An 18,517-nucleotide genomic window follows, 5' to 3' on the forward strand; every position below is an offset into this window, starting at 1 on the left:
CTGGAAAGAACAGTTAAATAGAGTTAAGTCATTTACAAGATTCACCTGTAAAACAAAGCGCTATCCCAAGAAGCGAAATGCCATCAGACTCTGGTTTGAGCCATGGCATAGTCTGGGGTGGCCGCGGTTTCTTCAACTAATAATGAAAGAGAGGAAATTCGCAGTTCTTTTTGAGGAGGAACAGAATGCGTCCCAAGTGTCTTGGTGAAGTTCTGGAAGTCCACACGTTTGGTTTGTGTGAAGTGTGAGTTACATTGGAAGGCTGTGCTGGGTGGGGCTGGGGGTCTGCGGAGGCCTCGGGGAGCACAGCAGGGGGTGGACGTGGCTGGCGGCGGAGGTGAGCCTGGCGGAGGGAGGGACAGCTCTCCTTTTAGGTGAAGGCCCGCCTGATGGGCATCCAGCCTCGGTCACACGCTCTGTGCTAGAAGGATGCTTGCAATGGTGTGATTCTAGACTGATCTCCCGGGGACTCATTCATTCTTAGGATGTGAGCTGTCCACTCCCGTGTCCAAGTACTTGGATCTCTTTATTCTGTCCTTGTGCTGGGGAAGTTATTTTCTCAGAAAATGAGGCTGGTCCCATTCAGTTTTTCAGCATTTGCCTGCGGCTTCCATGTGGCCGGTGACTCTTTCTGGGGTGCATCCTCTAACCCAGATGCCAGGGCCGCATAGTCCTCTTGAACAGAGCTGAGCTTGTCGCAAGTCTTGGCACTGCTCCGCATCAGGGCAGCCTGTTTGTGTACAAGCGGCTTTTCTCATTGATTGTGAAAGTACCAACAGACGTAGCCCATTAAAATGCCCATGACAGACGCACACCCCCTGCTCCCTGGGAGGCCATGGAGGGAGGGCAGGGCCTGTGCACGGGTGATCCAACCCTCACCACCCCACCTCCCAAAGCTTCCCGGGGACCAGCCTGAAGCCAAGCACCATGGGGCCTCAGGGCCCCTCCACATGAGCAAAGCCCGCCGTCGAGTCCCCTCGTAACTGCGGCTTCACCGGCCACGGCGCACCAGCATCCCAGAGTCCCACCTGGGACCCCAGCCGCCACCTGGCAGCTGGGACAGACCCTCTAAGGGCAGGGGGCTCCGGGAAGGAGTCTCAGCCCCATAACGGTCCAGTGCTTGCTCTTCTTTCTCTGTGGTTTGAGATACAGCCTGTGCGCGGGCATGTGCGCACGTGTGCGTGATGGAAACGTTTCAGCCTTGACACGGTGTGTCGCAACGGAGAAATAAAGACATCTCCTGTATTACTACATACTGTGATCCTACACCTGCCACAGTGACCAGTTCCCTTGTGCCATATTTGTATTCTCTACTTGCCCCCAAAGTGTAGCGTATAGCCCGTTTAGTAAAGTAATATTTTATCAGGGGTGGTGAGATTTTTTTCGGTTCATATTTGGTTGTTTTTTCTCTTGAATTTCCTTCTTTTGGAAAGTATTTATTAAAGTATACTCTAGATACTCTTGAATATCTTTCAATCTAGATTAATATAGCAGTCCTCCCTTAAATTTTTTTTTATATCTGATTATGTAGTTTTATAAAGTATTATGTATGTAAAGCACACGCTTCTTCATAAAATAGCTCAGTGGGTTCCAGGCAGCTCCACTCAAGTCAAGATATAAAACATCTCAAGCACTCCAGAATTTTCCTGGTGTCCCTTCTCGGCCAATTCTACTCTCCCTCCCCCCACTGCTCCCCACCCCTCACGGAAACCACGAGGCTGACTTTTATCACCATCAGGGACTCCTGCCTATTCTTGAGTTTATTTTGTGTAGCGGGAACCACATGGTATGATTTTGCTTGCGTTTAACTTCCTTAGCTCAAGATCCTGTGTTTGAGACTCATCCAGACTTCTGCGTGTAGCGGTAATTCACTTAAAAAAGTTGCTCTTCGTCTTTCCATTGTAGGAATGAATCATAGTTTATTGATTGGCCTAGGGTGGGCGGTGGTTTGGGCTGTTTTCAGTGTGGGGCAGCGTTTATCACGTGGCTGTGGGCATCCTGTGTGAAGTTCTGTCGGGTATTTACCCAGAAGGGGAACTGCTGTATTGGAGGGTTTGGCAGCTTTAGCTGACACTGCCAGACAGTCTTCCGAAGCATCACCAGTTTCCGTCCCCGCCAGCCACGAGTGAAAGTCTTTGCCGACACTGGATGTGGCCTCTTTTTCATTGTCGCCAACCTGATGGCTGTGCAGTGGGACCTCATTGTGGTTTTAATTTTCATTCCCTCATAACTTACTACGTTGAACACACTCTCGTGTTACTGTTGGAATTCTGTTGTTCTTCGCCCGGTTCTAAATCAGGTTTCTTTGTCTTGCCGATTTCTGGGAGTTCTTGATAGATTCTGATGATGGTCCTTTGTTGGATCACAAGTGCCTTATCTCGCTCTCTGACGTTTCTTTCCGCTCTCGTGAGGACATTTTCTGAGGAGCACCTTGCACATGCTGTCTTCTGAGGAACGCAGATTCCTAGGTTTAAGGAAATACAATTTACTGATCTTTACTTTGCTGTTATTGTATTTTGTGTCCTTTTCAAGAAATCTTTGTCTACCCCAGAGTCATGAAGATATTTCCCTGTGTTACAGTGTAGATATTTTAACTTGTTTCACCGTTCGCATTAGATCACATTTAGATTTGTTTCTCTGGACGGTGTAAGTAGGAGTCAGAACCCATTCTTTTTTCAGGTGGATGTCCAGTTGCCCCCATGCTGGGCGTGGTAAAGACCTTCTTCCCCCACTGCACTGTTACCTTAGTCAGGAACACAGGGCAGATGAGTAGGTCTTTTCTGGCCTCTCTGTTCTGTTCTGTTGTCAAGCTGTCTTTGCACGCTGCCTCGATTTACTGGAGTCCTCCAGTCATTTTTGGTATCTGGTCGTGTGGCTGCCCCTGGCTGGGGCATGTGATCTGGGTTGCTGCCTGCTTACCTGTAAAACCGTCGTGGGGATAGGACCCTCTTCTAGAGCTGGAGGGAAGGTGCCGTGGCTGCAGGTTGGGGCCCGCCAGGCGGCTCGGCCAGGCCAGAGATCCAGCTAGTCAGCCAGGGTGGCCCAGCACCTCCCAGGCCGGGCCGGGGTGGTGAGCAGGTGGGCGGGGTGCTGACTTGGGCGGGGGGGGGGGGGGGGGTGGGGGTGGGGAGCCAGTCAACACCCCTACGAGGAAGCTAGGCTGGGGGAGGTGCTGCAAAGGGCAGGGGGGGCTGGGGGCTGTCCTGCCCCAGGTGATGGATGAAGGCATCTCTAAGGGGCTAGGTTGGGTGGGCCCAGCAGGTGGGCTCAGCCCAGCAGCTCCTGCTGGCTCTCAGCCATCGTGTCTGGGGTCCCGGGGCAGGAAGGCAACACTCAGGATCCTTCTTGTTTGTCCATCTTCTAGTCATTGTAAAAGGACTCCCGACACCACCAGGGCCTGCGGGTGACAACCCTGCCGCCGCCCCCCCCCCCGCCCCCCGCAGTACAGAACATCAGAGCTACAGCATTCCCTGGGCTGTTTGCTCAGGCCCCGCAAACATCCTGTCCAAACAGGGTGCTGGTGGAGGTGGCCGCTCATCACCCCACAGGTGTAGTGTTTTTTGCAGCATTTCCGAAGCCACCATTCTTTCGGGCTCTGATGTCCGGGAGAGGGGACTGTCTAGAGGGGTCGTGACCTCCAGGTCCGATTGTTCTGGGCACCCACTGCCTGTGATCAAAGGAGGTTAGATTCCCTGGAATCTCAGGATCTTTTTATGACAGCATGTTTCTTGAATAGGTAATACCTGCCCACGGGAAGGAAAACACATAAAAGATACAAAAGAGGTAAACAGTGGATGTCAGCTTGCTCCCTCCCTCCCCAGGGCCCGGTCCCTCCCTGAGACACCCGCTGCTACCCGTTTCTGGGACCTCCTTCCAGAAATCCTCCACGTGTTACTTTAAAAAAGACCAACGGTGACTTGTTATACATACTCTTCAGCATTGAGCCTGTCTTCTTCATTCTTTGTGATGTATTTGGAAACTGTTCCGCAGAAGTGAGTGAAGATCTAACACGTTCTTTTTAACACTTGCGTGAGATTGGGTGGATATAACACCAATCATTTCATCGCTGCCCTGTCGATGGGAGTTGGTTGTTTCTGGATCTTTGCTGTCACAAATTCGGACGCAGCCAGGATCCGTGACTTACATGTTTGTGTTCATGTCTGTCAGCCATTAGATTTCTAGAAGGGGACGTGCTGGGTCACTTTTTTGTGTTTACACTTCAATGCATTATTTTCTCTTTATTGTGGTAAAATACACGTCACATAGATTTGGCCATTTTAACTATTTTTAAGTGTACTAATCCATGGCGTTAAGAACATTCACACTGTCTTGCAGCCATCACCACCATCATCTCCAGAACTTTCTCATCTTCCCAAAAGTGAAGCTCTGTCCCCTTTAAACACTAACTCCCCATCCCCCATCCCTGGCTCTGGTAACCTCTGTTTTGCTTTCTGTCTCTGTGAATTGGCCTATTCTAGGGCCCTTATATAAGTAGAGTCATATAATAGTTGTCCTTTTGTGTCTGGCTTGTATCACTTTTTTTTTTTTTTTTTTTTTGCGGTACGCGGGCCTCTCACTGTTGCGGCCTCTCCCGTTGCGGAGCACAGGCTCCGGACGCGCAGGCTCAGCGGCCATGGCTCACGGGCCTAGCCGCTCCGTGGCATGTGGGATCTTCCCAGACCGGGGCACGAACCCGCGTCCCCTGCATCGGCAGGCGGACTCTCAACCACTGCGCCCCCAGGGAAGCCCTGGGTCACATTTTTAAAAGGCTGTTTGCCTCTTTAGTCTTAGAATTTTCTAATCCTACTACATTTTCCAGTAATATTTTTGTCATGGAGTATTTGTCACTAGAAGAGCATAAGGGACTGTCTCAACAGTTAAGGAAGGGCACCCACCAAGGTACCAGCCCTGGGGACAGAAGCCATGGCTGCCCTGACCTCCTCCCTGGTTACCACTGTCCTGGCTTCCGTGAGCACGAGTTCCTTCCTTTTCCTTACAGTTTTATGACCTCAACAGGTGTTTTGCTTTTCTCTGGGTTTGAACTTCACATGAAAGGCAGTACACAGTGTCCCTTCTGTGACTGCTTCTCCCCTGAGGCCGTGTCCCCATGATTCCCCGTGTGGTCACCGCACGCCCGTTTGCACAGCCTGGTCATGTCCTAGTATCCACCTTTTTCCTGTCCTTGGGCACTCAGGTTGTTTCCAGTTTGGAGCTACTGCTTGTGGGTCCCCAGGTGGAGACCACGGGTGCCCGTTTCTCCTGGGCGTGGACCTGGGGGTGAAATCACCACGTCATTGGATTCGCGTGTCTCTGCTTTCCTGGATGATGGTAGATCATCTTCCAAAGTGGATTTATCCTCCCTCCGCTCCTCAGGGGTGCCAGAGGTGGGACTCCTGCCAGAGTCAAGGTCGTGCTCTCTGGCTGGCGGGGCCTGGTGTCCTGACTCTGAGGGGCAGCCCGTGGGGATGCATCTGGGAGCCAGGCTGATCCCGGCCCGGGTCACCCACGAGGCTGGTGAGAGCCTGCCAGCCAGCCTGCAGCTGTCACAGTGGGAGGTGGCCTTCACCTCTCGGGCCACAGTGCTCGTGCCTAACCGGCAGGCAAGGAACACCGTACTCCCTCTGGCCGAGCGCAGGCAAAGTGAGCAGAAATGGGGGAGTCCGTGAAAAGCCAGAGCAGAGCAGGGAGGGGTTGCTGGACACCCCTCCTGCCTCTTCTGGAGGGATTACCGTCCTGTCCATCCTTTTATCAGCCTGTCCCTCCGTAATTAAGTAATTAACTGAAGAGTAGTCACCAAACACCTTTTTGTGCTAGGGGTGGGGAGGTACTGCCTACTGAACTCCTGTCCTTTGCCAGACACTGGCTTCTCCCCTCCCTACTTTGTGAAATGCAGGCGGGAGGGGTGATTTGCCCATTTCACCGGTAGGGGCACAGAGGCTTGAGGATGAGTGACTTGGCTGCGTCCCCCAGGCAGGGAGGGGTGCCCTGGCTGAACACCAGTGCTCACGGTGATGCGTCAGACACGCCCAGGCTCACCTCTGAGACTTGGTAGAAACTGCTATGTGGAGGTGATGCGTGTGCGTGTAAAGTTCTTCTCCCTCCTTTTCCTAAGCCTGTGCCATTGGGCTGTGTATCTTAAACCCTTAGATCGCTATTTATACATCTGGGAGATCAAGGTAATTGACCGATTTCACGTCGTCAATGTGAGCTTTGCATGAGATGGTATACACCACGGGCCTGGGGTGTGCTCCACCCAGCCCCAGGTTTTATCAAGTACTAGGTCTGTGCTGGGCACTGGGAACCCTGAAATGACTGCGAACCGTTCTTGGCCCCTGAGACCCTGTCCCTCTGCTGTCTGAGGCTGGCATGTCCCTGGCAGTGATGTTGTATATGTACCAAGTGCTGCTGTGAATGAGGCTGGAGGAGGGGCTGTTTGTTCTGCCCGGGACGGAGGTGGATGCTGGCGGGACCACAGAGGATGGAGAGGCAGGGAGTGGTGTGCAGGCTGGCTTGTTAAGGCTGGGTAGTTAGGCAGGGTAGAGGAAGGGCGTTCCCAGCTTGGCGCGACATGTGCAAAGATACGGTGCATAGAGAAGCCTGCTAGCTGGTGGAATAAGTGCTGAGACGTGAGTCTGGGCTGTGCTGTGAGGGCCCCGATTGTCGCTCCAGGCAGGGGTGCTAAATCCTGCAGGGCAGTGGCCTTCCAGTGGGGTCCGTGGGCCACAGGGATCCCCGAGATGACTCTGAGCTGGCGAAGGCCATGGCATTATGAGCAAAACTAAGTAGGGTGCTGCAGCGAGGGTTGGGGTGCAGGTTAGTTTAGATTCAGAAGTCAGGGACATCCTGCCTGAGGAGATGAGAGCCCCAAACAAGGGTAGCCCTGTAGAGAGTGGGGGTCGGGCAGGGCTCAGGGAAAGGGCAGAGGATTCCAGGCAGAAAGTACAGTGCGTGCAAAGGCCCTGGGGCAGGAAGAGCCTGAGGGGTTCAAGTGGAGAGAGTGAGTGAGAAAGGAGACGCGGTGGGGAGGTCGCAGGGCCATACCAGGTAGGTCTTGGTAAAGAAAGGGGGGACTCTGGGGGGCTGTAGGCCGTGGAGAGACACAGTCTGATTCATACTTGGGAATGGTCATTCTGACGCCATCTGGAAGATGGACCAGAGGAGGACACAGGGGATCAGGGTACCTCTCGGGCCCAAGAGATGGTGGCAGAGTGAGGGGCAAGGTGGTGACAGGGGTGACGGAGGTGGCCCTGCAGGTGACGGTTGGGAGGAGGGAGGTGAGGAGGAAGGAACGGGCCCAGGAGGGTCCTGAGGTTGGCACAGGGAAGACCAGGGGAGAGGTGGTCTGGGGGAAATCGGTTGCTGAACAGATTCAGGCCGTGGGATTGCCGGGGATGCCCGGTGACGGTCGCTTAGCCACCTGTGTGTTTGCAGGAGACGGACATGAAGGAGGGCGCCCAGGTGAGGTCAGCCAGGCTGGGGCGTGGACGGGAGAAGAGGCCCTGGGGCTCAAACTCTGAGGGGTTAGAGAGAGACAGAGGCTGGGGCCTCGGAGGGGGTGGTCAGGGAGGGGGCCTAGGGGTGGGCCTCTGGACGAGCCGCAGGGGTACACACCTTGTGGGCTTTGCCCGGCCCCCTCTCGCGCTCCTTGGACGGTGCTGGGCAGCGCCGCGCTTGGCCCCTGTGTTGATTCCCCCTCCTGCTCCAAGTGGGTGGCCTCCCCAGCATAAGGGGTCACGCCCCTGAGTTCCTTTGTTTGGAAAGAGGGGAAACCGGGATGGGAAAGGCCAGGAGAGAATGGAGGGCAGGCCGCCAAGCGCAGGCTAAAACCTGCATCTGCTCGGGAGGGGCAGGAAGGGAGCCCCATTCAGTCCACAGGGAAGTAGAGCCTCCTCAGGCTGGTGCTTAAATTCTCAGAGAGGGCTTCCAGGATCGGCTGCATCAAGCTGCCCGTGCACAGACAGGAAGCTGAGGCCGGAGAGGAGAAATTAAGGCTTGGGACTTCTAACTCCCCGCCTGATCTAGAGTGAGCCTAGCGGCGGTACTCACCGTAACACCTGTGGGGAGGAAAGTGCCTGGACTCACGCCTGGCTCGTGGCGAGCACCGGTGCATTCCAGCCGTTACTGTTCCCCTGATAGGGCACCCATCTCGTGTCATCTAGCTGAGACCCAGGGGCCTGTTGGAATCTCCTAATCTCTGTAAGGCAATCTTGGAGAAGGCTTAGGGAGAAAAAGTACAGTCCAGTAAAAGAAAGGACGTTCTGAGCTGAGCTATGCAGAAAGGGACAAGCTGCCTGCATGGAGCGAGATCCCCACCACCAGAGGTATTCAAACAAGGTGAGACCCCCATGTGCACGGAGTGTGGTGAGAGAGGATTAAGCGTGGAATGGTGGCGTCACTCTCAGGGGCCACAGAGACTCAAGTCGCGACTCTGACGTTGTAGGGGAAGAAACAGACAAATGTAAAAGTAAGCTCATAGATAAACACGAGGGTTTCACATAGTGATAAATGCTGTGTGGACACTGGAAAGTGAGTGATGTGATCAGACTGGGGCTGTCTTTTGCCATACAGGTATTTCAGACTTTTAGCCAGTCGGTTGTATTAAGGTTTTCCTTTTTGCTTGTGGATTTCATTTCTTTTTCCCCCCAGCTTTACTGCGATGTAATTGACCTGTAGTATTGTGTAAGTTTAAGGTGTACAGTGTGATGCTTTGATATGCACATGTGTAGCGAAATGATTATTACAATAAAGTTAGGTCACACACCTGTCACCCCACACAGTTACCATTTTCTCTTGTTCTTGTTTGTGGTGAGAGCATTTAAGACCCACTCTCGTTGGAACTCTCGAGTGGTTAGCTATAAGCACCGTGCGGTGCATTAGGTCCCGGAACTTACTCGTCTTGTGACTGCAAGTGTGTGCCCTTTGACCAACATCTGTCCATTCCTCCAACCTGCTCTCTCCCAGTTCTTGGCAAACATTCTACTCTGTTTCTATGAGTTTGGCTTTTTTAGATTTCACATATAAGTGATATTACAGAATTTGTCTTTCTCTGCCTGAGTTATTTCACTTAGCGTAATGACCTCAAGGTCCATCCATATTGTTGCAAAAGGCAAGATTTCCTTCCTTTTTATGGCTGAATAACATTCCATTGTGTGTGTGTGTGTGTGTGTGTGTGTGTGTGTGTGTGTACACCACATTTTCCTTATCCGTTCATCCATTGATGGATACTTAGGTTGTTTCCATGTCTTGGCTATTGGCTATTGTGAATAATTTGATGAACATGGGGGTGCAGATATCTTTTTAAGATAGTATTTTCATTTTCTTCAGATAAATACCCAGAAGTGGGATTGCTGGATCGTATGATAGTTCTAGTTTTAATTTTTTTGAGGAGCCTCCATAATGTTTTCTATAGTGGCTGCACCAATTTACATTCCCATCAACAGTGCACAAGGGTTCCCTTTTTTCTGCATCTTCACCAACGCTTACTATCTCTCGTCTTTTTGATAGTAGCCATTCTAACAGGTGTGAGGTGATATCTCTTTGTGGTTTTGATTTACATTTCTCTGATGATTAGTGATGTTGAGCACCTTTTCACATACCTGTTGGCCATTTATGTCTTTGGAAAAATGTCTCTTTTGGTCCTTTGCCCATTTATATATATATGTGTATATATATATATATATTTTTTTTTTTTTTTTTGCTATTGAGTTTTACGTGTTCCTTATGTACTTTGTATGTTAACCCCCTTATCAGATACATGGTTTGAAAATATTTTCTCCCGTTCCGTAAATTGTCGTTTAATTTTATTGTTTCTTTTGCCGTACGGAAGCTTTTAAGTTTGATGTAGTCCCACCTGTTGATTTTTGCTTTCATTGCTTGTGTTTTTGGTATCATTACCAAAAATTTGTTGTGAAGACCAGTGTTAAGGATCTTTCCCCCTATGATTTCTTCTAGGAGTTGTATGGTTTCAGTAATTCATTTTGAGTTGATATTTGTATATGGTGTGAGACAAGAGTACGACATCATTCTTTGGTGGAATTTATTTCTGAAGAAGTCTCTCTTTATCCTAAAATTATTTTCCTTGCTTTTCTTCTAGTATTGACTTTGTAGATTTGGAATTTATTTTTGTGTGTGATGTGTGGTAGAGCCCATCATCAGATAGTCAATCCTTTCCCCATTGAGTGTGAATGCCACTTTTATTATATACGAAATTCCCATATGCACATCATCCTGTTTCTGAATTTTATTCTGTTCCGTTGATCTCCTTATCTTTTTAATTATTAAAACTTTAAAGTGTGCTCTCTTCTTTGCTTTTTGGAAATTTTCTCAGGTATTTTTAGACATTTCCTAGTTTGGATGAATTTTAGAATCAACTTGACAAATGTCATGACGAATTATTTTGGGACTCTGGGATTCCACCTAAGTTGTAGGTTAAATAAAGGAAAATTGGCATCTTTACGGTATCGAATCTTCTCATCTAGACACGTGGTATATATTTCTAACAAAGTAAACTGTTGTATATCTATGAGACAATTTTTTTTCATGTAGATTTAGTGTGTTTACATAGATTGATTTCCAGGTTTATTTCTTTTTTCAGTGGGATTTTTTTGTCTTACCTTTTCTATTTAATTGTTGCTGGTGTATAGGACGGCCACTAATTTGTGTATGTTGATTTTGTTTTTGGCCACCAGATAATAATAATAATAAATTAGTATTTATTTAAGTACGGTGTTAATATTGATTCCTTTGGATTTTCTAGAAAGATGAACTCGTAACATCTGCAAATAATGACTGTCGTCTCTTCTTTTCTAATACTCCTGCTGCTTCTTTTTTTCTTGCTTTATTGCATCTGCTGGCATCTCTAGGACACCGTTAAACAGTAGTGTCAGTAGGTACTTTTGTCATATTTCTGACTTCAGTGTGGTGTGTGTCTAAAGTTTCACCACTGGGTGTGATGTTGCTACTTGTTTCTGGTAGACACTGGTTATCAAGAATTTTTTGTTTTCCTCCTGGTGCCTGAGAACAGCCCTCAGGTTGATATTGAAGCTTATTTCCCTGGTTTTCAGAAGGAAAATTGAAACTCATAAGAGCTCAATGACTTGAAATGCCCACTAAGCCAGCGAAGAGGACGATTCTTAGTGAGCTCTGTTCCTAAATCTTGCAGGCTGCTGACATTTCTTGGTGCATTTCTTCCTCAGCCCTGCCAGCTTATGTGAACTGCTCAAGGACACTTAGAGATCCTTGTAGGCTTCAGCAGCTGTGCAGCTGTAGGTCCTCATAACAGAGCAGGACACTGAGTCTCTAGGGAGGAGAAATGGCTATACATGGTAGTACTAAGGTGTGGACCCAGGTTCAGAGTTATTCTGTGACACCCTGGTGTCCTCAGCACGTATGTAGGTGTCCGACATGGGCTTCGTCTTTGAATGTCGTTTATTTTCAGACCTCGGAGGCAAATGGCTGCATTAATTGCATTCCTTATTTCCTGGTTCCTTATCGTCTTAGCAAGACTCTCTTTTTTTTAATTGATGTATTTATTCCCTTTTATTCCCTTTCCCCATTGCCATTTCTCCCTCCGCCTGCCCTGGGCAACCGTTCTCTTCAATCCGTGTGGGTTTTTTTTTTTTTTTTTGCTTTTATGTGTTTATGCAAATTTGTACTGTAATTTTGCACGCAATCTTTTCAGTTCATATAATGGATCTCACTTGGCTTTTTCCTGTTTCCCCGCAGCGTTCTGTCCTTTGCTGCTCTGTGTTGCTGTGTGTACACGTGTCCAGCTTCATGATGCTGTGTGTACTTCTCGTCTGCCATTTCTGACATCTGTGGAGTCCTTCCTGGAGGACGTCCCCATGTTCTATTCATACTCCTCCAGTGATGGACAATCCAGGCTCCCTCCAACCCACTTCCATAAATCACACTGAAGTGAGCTTGTACTGGTTACATATGGGTCCGGGTAACAACTTCCCTGCAATACACTCCCGGGAGCAGAACGACTGGGTCCTGGATGATGCCTGTGTTTAATTGTGTAAGAGGTGCTGGGTCTCCCTCCAGACTGGCTGCTCTAGTCGCCACTCCCACACCCCAGGCAGGGCACGAGGGTTCGCACCTGTGCCTGGCATTTATCACTCTTTCTCATTTTTCTGGTTTCATAGGTATTTTACTTTGGGGCTGGTTTTTTTCATGTTAATTTTCAGAAGGTTACTGTATTTCTCAATAGCAATTCTTTGTCAGTTTTAGAACATTCCAGAAACATCTCTTAACCTGTCAGCAGTCTGTTATATTTCTCCACAGAGTTCTTTGTTATACAGAGAATTTTAATTTTGAGGTAGGAAAATTCATCCAGTTTTTAGCCTGTGGTCTGTGCCTTTGAGTTTTAAGACATTCTCCCAACCCCAGACTCCTGCCCTCCCCGGTCACAGATATTTTCCCCAGGAGCTTTCCTCGACGCTGTTGCTATTTCTTATGTCTTGTCCTGTCTTGGTGTCTTATCTGGTCCCTTGGAAGCAGAGCCTGAGCTGGGGGATCTCGTGCATGTGGTTCATTTGGAGAAACTGCCCAGGGCGGGGGGCAGGGAAGGAGCTGGTGATGGTCCTGGTCCCACGGAGAGCTCTGTAGCAGGCGTGGCCGCACAGGGCTGTCGCTTTGGAGACGGGCTTGGCCCTTGAAGCCCCACTACTCAGTGATTGGCCATCCTCCTCCCGGCCCTCTCCCCCTGGGTGGACTCACCCTCCCAGGCAGCTCTGCAGAGAAGCCTGTGCTTGTGAGCTGCTGGTGGCAACAGGCGCAGGCAGCGGGTGAGTGAGTTCCCAGCCCAGTAATGCATGGGGATCTGGCCCAGCAGCAGCAGCATGTACTACACCCGCTGGGCCTAGACACCTGGGAACCCTGCACCTCCTCCAGCTGGTGACTCTGCCTGTGTTACCACCCACAGTGTCCACGAAGGACCTGATCGAGACGTGCTGTGCGGCAGGGCAGCAGTGGGCCATTGACAACGACGAGTGCCTGGACATCCCCGAGAGCGGTGCCGAGAGCGATGTGTGCAGGTAGGGTGGGCGCTGGCTCCATGTCCCTGTGTCCTCCTCCCCGCCCCGGGCCCCGCACTGCCCGGTGAGCACCACTCCACCTGCGTCCAGGTGCCCGCAGGTGGCTGGATGTGGCTGCCTGGCTGGCTGGCCGGGCTCTCTCCGGGTGTGTGGAGCCCGAGACTTGCCCCAAGAGTGAACTAACTGTACAGACTTGTCGCCGGCCTGGTGAACACGGTCGGAAGAGCACACGTTGGGACCGCTGTCACCTGGGGACGGCCAGGTGCGTCTCTTACCAGGTGCTGCGTTGCTGCTGGGCAGTGCTCAGCCCACTGGAATTTCCTACCTCAGCCTTGAGCCGGGGCCGTCAGCCCTTTTTTTTTTTTTTTGCGGTATGCGGGCTTCTCACTGTTGTAGCCTCTCCCGTCGCAGAGCACAGGCTCTGGACGCGCAGGCTCAGCGGCCATGGCTCACGGGCCCAGCCGCTCCACGGCATGTGGGATCCTTCTGTATCGGGGCACGAACCCGCGTCCCCTGCGTCGGCAGGCAGACTCTGAACCACTGCGCCACCAGGGAAGCCCGTCAGCCCTCTCTCTTTCCCCACTTTGCTACCCTGGGGTCTCAGGAAGGCTGGCCTCTCGCCGTGCTCTGCTGTGTGCGCTGACTGCTTCTTCTGACAACAGTGTTCTCAGCAAAGGAAGCAGTTATACCCATGCCCTCCTTGTGCCAGGCCCGGGTGACAGCCAGCTCAGCCATTCACTCCTTCTTTATTCCAGGGATGCCATCTTGTCCAGCCTACTCCTCTTTCCAGATGAGGAAGATAAGGTTCAGAGAGGTGATGTGATTCACCCAAGGCCACACAGCTCGTTGGGAGCTTGGCCAGGATTAGACTCCATGTTTCCTATTGTCCCGCCCACAATGCCTCCGTTAGAAACATTTAAATTCTAGCCTTGTCCCTTTCCTTTCCCTTTGGTCATCCCACCAGTTTGGGCTGCCTAGGAGTTAGAGCATGCAGCATTCAGGAGGTTTGAAGTAGTGCGTGTTTGTATCCCTCTTGTGATGGGAGACTCACTGCTTCATGGCCAGCCAGTTCCATCACCAGATGGCCCTTGCTGGGACACGCCCTTCCTCAAGCGAGGCCGGACCCCTTCCTCAGGTGGGACTGAAGCCCACCTTTTCATCTCCCTGTTTTGTGTGCTGGCCCATCAGCTGTCTCTGCCCGGGGCAGCCCTACAGTTACTGGAGGCATGACCAGGGACCCTGGCGGTCCCAGGCCGACCACGCAGCCCTTCCTGAGATTGGGTCTCCGTTTCCTTCTCAGCCCTGTTGGGGGGCTTGGAGTACTGACCCCCTCCCTCATCTGGTCAGGGACACAGAGCCCAGTGGGACCCAGGCCTGAGTCATCTTAGTTAAGCTGAGAACAAAACCCATGTCACTTGGTTGAGGATGTGCTGGGCTTGCCGATGCCCTGGCGCCAGCAGGGACCGCACCGGCGGTGGGCCTTGGCGGGGGCTTCTCTTCCCTGAACTGCAGCCTCCTGTGTGAAACAGGGACTGCGGTCCCTCCTGGCGGGGTCCCTGGGAGGATGGGGCACTTGGTGGGGCTGAGGCACACCTCTGTTGCAGGACGGCCCAGAAGCACTGCTGTGTGTCCTACTTGAAGGAGAAGAGCTGCATGGCCGGCGTCATGGGGGCCAAGGAGGGTGCGGCGTGCGGGGATGAGGACAGCGACACCTGCGGTGTCTCCCTGTACAAGGCAAGCCTGCCCTGGGGAGTGTGTGGGCTGAGCCTGAAGGTTCTTGAGGGCCGAGCGGGTGGGCCACCCTGTGGGGCTCCTCTGAGGGGAGGATGCTCACGCCTGGAGGCAGGGGAGCTCTGCATCTGCGTAGAGAACATCACCAGTTACCATATGGACCAGTTCATTCGGGAAATAGTGTTTGAAGACCAGTCTGTGGTGGGTGGCCCTGTTTTAGGCATTAAGAATGCAGAAATGAATAACACAAAACTCCCTTTCCTCACGGGGCTTTCTTTTTCTTTGGTCTTTTTGTAACTGGCATTTCAACTGAGTGTAATGTCCCCAAGGTTCATCCATGTTGTTGCACGTGGCAGAACTTCCTTCCTTGTAAGGCTGAGTGATATTCTGTGTATGGAGAGACCACATTTTGTTTATCCATCATCTGTCGATGGGCACGTGGGTTGATTCTTCCTCTTGGCTACTGTGAATATTGCTGCTGAGAACGTGGGTGTAAGAAAGCCCCTCTCTAGAGGACAGACGGTACGTCCACTTACATCACATTGGCTAGAACTTAGTCTGGTGGCTGCCTAGCTGCAAGGAAGGCTGGGAAATTTAGTCCTTATTCTGGAGAGGTCGTGTGCCCACTGCAGATCTGGAAGGAGGGAAAACGGACTTTGGGGGCTAACAGCTGGCTGTCTGTGCTGTAGAGGATGAGGGCAAACCTGAAACAGTTTCAGGAAGTATCACAGAAGGATGTTGTATTTGGGGGAGAGAAAGGGACGGAGTTGAAGAAACCACAAGCCTGGATGACGGTTGAGGGACCTCTGGAGGAGGGCATCATTTGGCAGAGGATTTTGACATCGAATTTTGTCTCATTGGGCTCAATTTTTCCTAAAAACAACTGATAGTAGTGAAAAGACCTTGGTGACCGGCGAGTTTAGAATTCCATTTGTGTTTGTATGTTTGACCCTGGACCAGTCCTTTTTCCTCATCGTCAGCTTCTCCATCTATAAAATGGGGCTAATAGTTCATGTCTTTCGGGGTGGTTGTGAGGATCAGAGGTAATGCAGACTGTTTACCAAGTATGTGGATATGTTCCCTAAGTGGTTATGTTCACCACTGGGAGATGCAGTCTGGAGCATCAGTGAGCTACTGCTGTGTAACAGACCATCCCAAACCTAGTAGCTGATGACCGGCTCAGGTCATGAGTTGGAGTAGTTGTGCTGACCTGGGCCATGCCCAGCTGACCTTGGCTGCCACCAGCTAATGGTTCTGCTGGCACTAGATCTAGGATGGCTGTAGCTGGGATGACACTTCCCTGTTCCATGTGGTCTCAACCTCCAGCAGGCTAGCCTGGGCTTGTTTAGGTAGTGGCTGAGCGGGGTTCCAACATGGGGAATAGATGTGTGCAAGGCCTTTTGAGGCCTGGGCTCAGAAGAGGCACTGTCACTTCTGTCTCCTCCTGTTGGCCGAAGCAAGTCGTGAGGCACAGTCAAGAGGTTGGGAAACGCACCCTGTCTTTCGACAGGAGGAATTGTACTATCAGACTGCAAAGACAGAGGACACAGTGAAGAGTGAACAACTGGGGCTGTTATTGTAATCAGTCTACCACAGTAGTTTAAACGAATCAAAGACTTTATTTTTGGAGGCATGCAGTCTGGGACAGGGGTGAATCTGTGTAATATCTTCAGGCACCCAGGCTTCTATATTTCTGCTCGATCATCTTTAGCTTGTAGTTTCCATCTTTAAGGTCACCTCATGACCCAAAATAGCTGCTAGAGCTCCAGCCATCACATCTGTTCCAAAAAGGAGGAAGGGGGAGAGCAAAAAAGATGTACTTTCAAGTTGAGTCAGCCCCAGTTAAAAGCTCTCCTGAAAGCTTCACCCAGTGTCTCTTATCTGTAACTTTAAGGGAAGTGCTGCCTTTTAGGTAGCCTGAATAGATTTGCAGTCTGCTGGTAAATATGGGAGCAGTTAGTTGGTGTGGCTGTGGGTTAACTTGTAGTTCTTTTCGTAAGAGGCCATTTATGAATTATTGCAAAAAACTTGCACTAGCTGAGCCAGACATGGGAAATGGGGACAGGTGACACCTTTGCCCCCGGAGAGCACATCCCGGGCACCATGTGGAGACGAGGGTGAATTCGCTCCCATTTATCAGCCCCTCCCCAGAGCCTGGGGGTCCAGAGTGAGTCCCACAGGCTCACAGGCCATGCGGAAGGCCCTGAGCGGCCGGGCTGGGCAGTGACGGCACTTCTCTCTCCAGCAATGCTGTGACTGCTGTGGCCTGGGTTCTCTCTCCAGCAATGCTGTGACTGCTGCGGCCTGGGGCTCCGCGTGCGGGCCGAGGGCCAGTCGTGTGAGTCCAACCCCAACCTCGGCTACCCCTGCAACCATGTCATGCTCTCCTGCTGTGAGGGCGAAGACCCCCTCATCGTGCCCGAGGTCCGCCGGCCTCCGGAGCCTGAGGCTGTACCACGGAGAGGTGCGTGCTGCTCCCCAGGCCAGGCATATGGGCCAGCTGGGCGACGGGGGAGAACTGCTGGGGCTTCTAGGCAAGGCTGGGTGTCCTCTGGCCTTCTGTGGGGACCTTGGTCACCTTCATCTGTGGTTCAAGGCACAAGTTCCGCTCTGGACAGAGTTCTTCTGTGGCCTCCCATGATGGGCTCCTGTTATTTTCGAGATGGTGGGCTCATTCAGTTTTCTACTTATCATCCGCTCTGCCCAGCTAGTACCACCCATCTCCCTCCACCCTCCACCCACCCACCCTCCTGTTTCTTTGTTCACCTACACATCCATACTTCTTCCTCCCCATCCACCCATCCATTTCACACATCCCCCTCCCATCCTCTGGTCCATCACTGCACCACTCATTCCCCCATCCTCTCATCCATCTATTCACACATCCGTCCACCCCTCCATCCACCTCCACACCCAACCCTCCATCCACCCCCCAACCCCACCGTCCCGTCCATCCATCCGCCTACCCACGCACGCCCCTCTATCCACCCCTCCGTCCACCCACCCCTCTATCCACCTCTCTGTCCACCCTCCATCCACCATCCACCCGTCTATTCTTCCTTCCATCTACCCACCCATCCACTTACCCATCCATCTACCCATCCACCCACCCCTCCATTCATCCATCATCCATCCTTCACCCGTCCATCCATCCACCCATCCACCCACCCCTCCATTCATCCATCATCCATCCTTCACCCGTCCATCCATCCACCCATCCACCCACCCCTCCATTCATCCATCATCCATCCTTCACCCGTCCATCCATCCACCCATCCACCCACCCCTCCATTCATCCATCATCCATCCTTCACCCGTCCATCCATCCACCCATCCACCCACCCCTCCATTCATCCATCATCCATCCTTCACCCGTCCATCCATCTACCCATCCACCCACCCCTCCATTCATCCATCATCCATCCTTCACCCGTCCATCCATCCACCCATCCACCCACCCCTCCATTCATCCATCATCCATCCTTCACCCGTCCATCCATCCACCCATCCACCCACCCCTCCATTCATCCATCATCCATCCTTCACCCGTCCATCCATCTACCCATCCACCCACCCCTCCATTCATCCATCATCCATCCTTCACCCGTCCATCCATCCACCCATCCACCCACCCCTCCATTCATCCATCATCCATCCTTCACCCGTCCATCCATCCACCCATCCACCAACCCCTCCATTCATCCATCATCCATCCTTCACCCGTCCATCCACCCATCCACCCACCCATC

At 51.6% G+C, this 18,517-nt stretch overlaps 1 protein-coding gene across 2 annotated transcripts in view; it reads left to right on the forward strand.

The window, feature by feature from the left end:
- FBLN2 (fibulin 2) overlaps window positions 1–18,517 on the forward strand; it is a 53,379-nt gene that overhangs the window by 14,150 nt on the left and 20,712 nt on the right. For both annotated transcript variants that reach the window (XM_065884626.1, XM_065884627.1), the window contains exons 2-4: window positions 12,926–13,037; window positions 14,642–14,771; window positions 17,052–17,232. In XM_065884626.1, coding sequence (XP_065740698.1) covers window positions 12,926–13,037; window positions 14,642–14,771; window positions 17,052–17,232 — 423 coding nt within the window. The remainder of the gene's footprint in view (window positions 1–12,925; window positions 13,038–14,641; window positions 14,772–17,051; window positions 17,233–18,517) is intronic.

This window comes from Phocoena phocoena, chromosome 10 (assembly GCF_963924675.1).
Source record: "Phocoena phocoena chromosome 10, mPhoPho1.1, whole genome shotgun sequence".
NCBI classification, from domain to species: domain Eukaryota; kingdom Metazoa; phylum Chordata; class Mammalia; order Artiodactyla; family Phocoenidae; genus Phocoena; species Phocoena phocoena.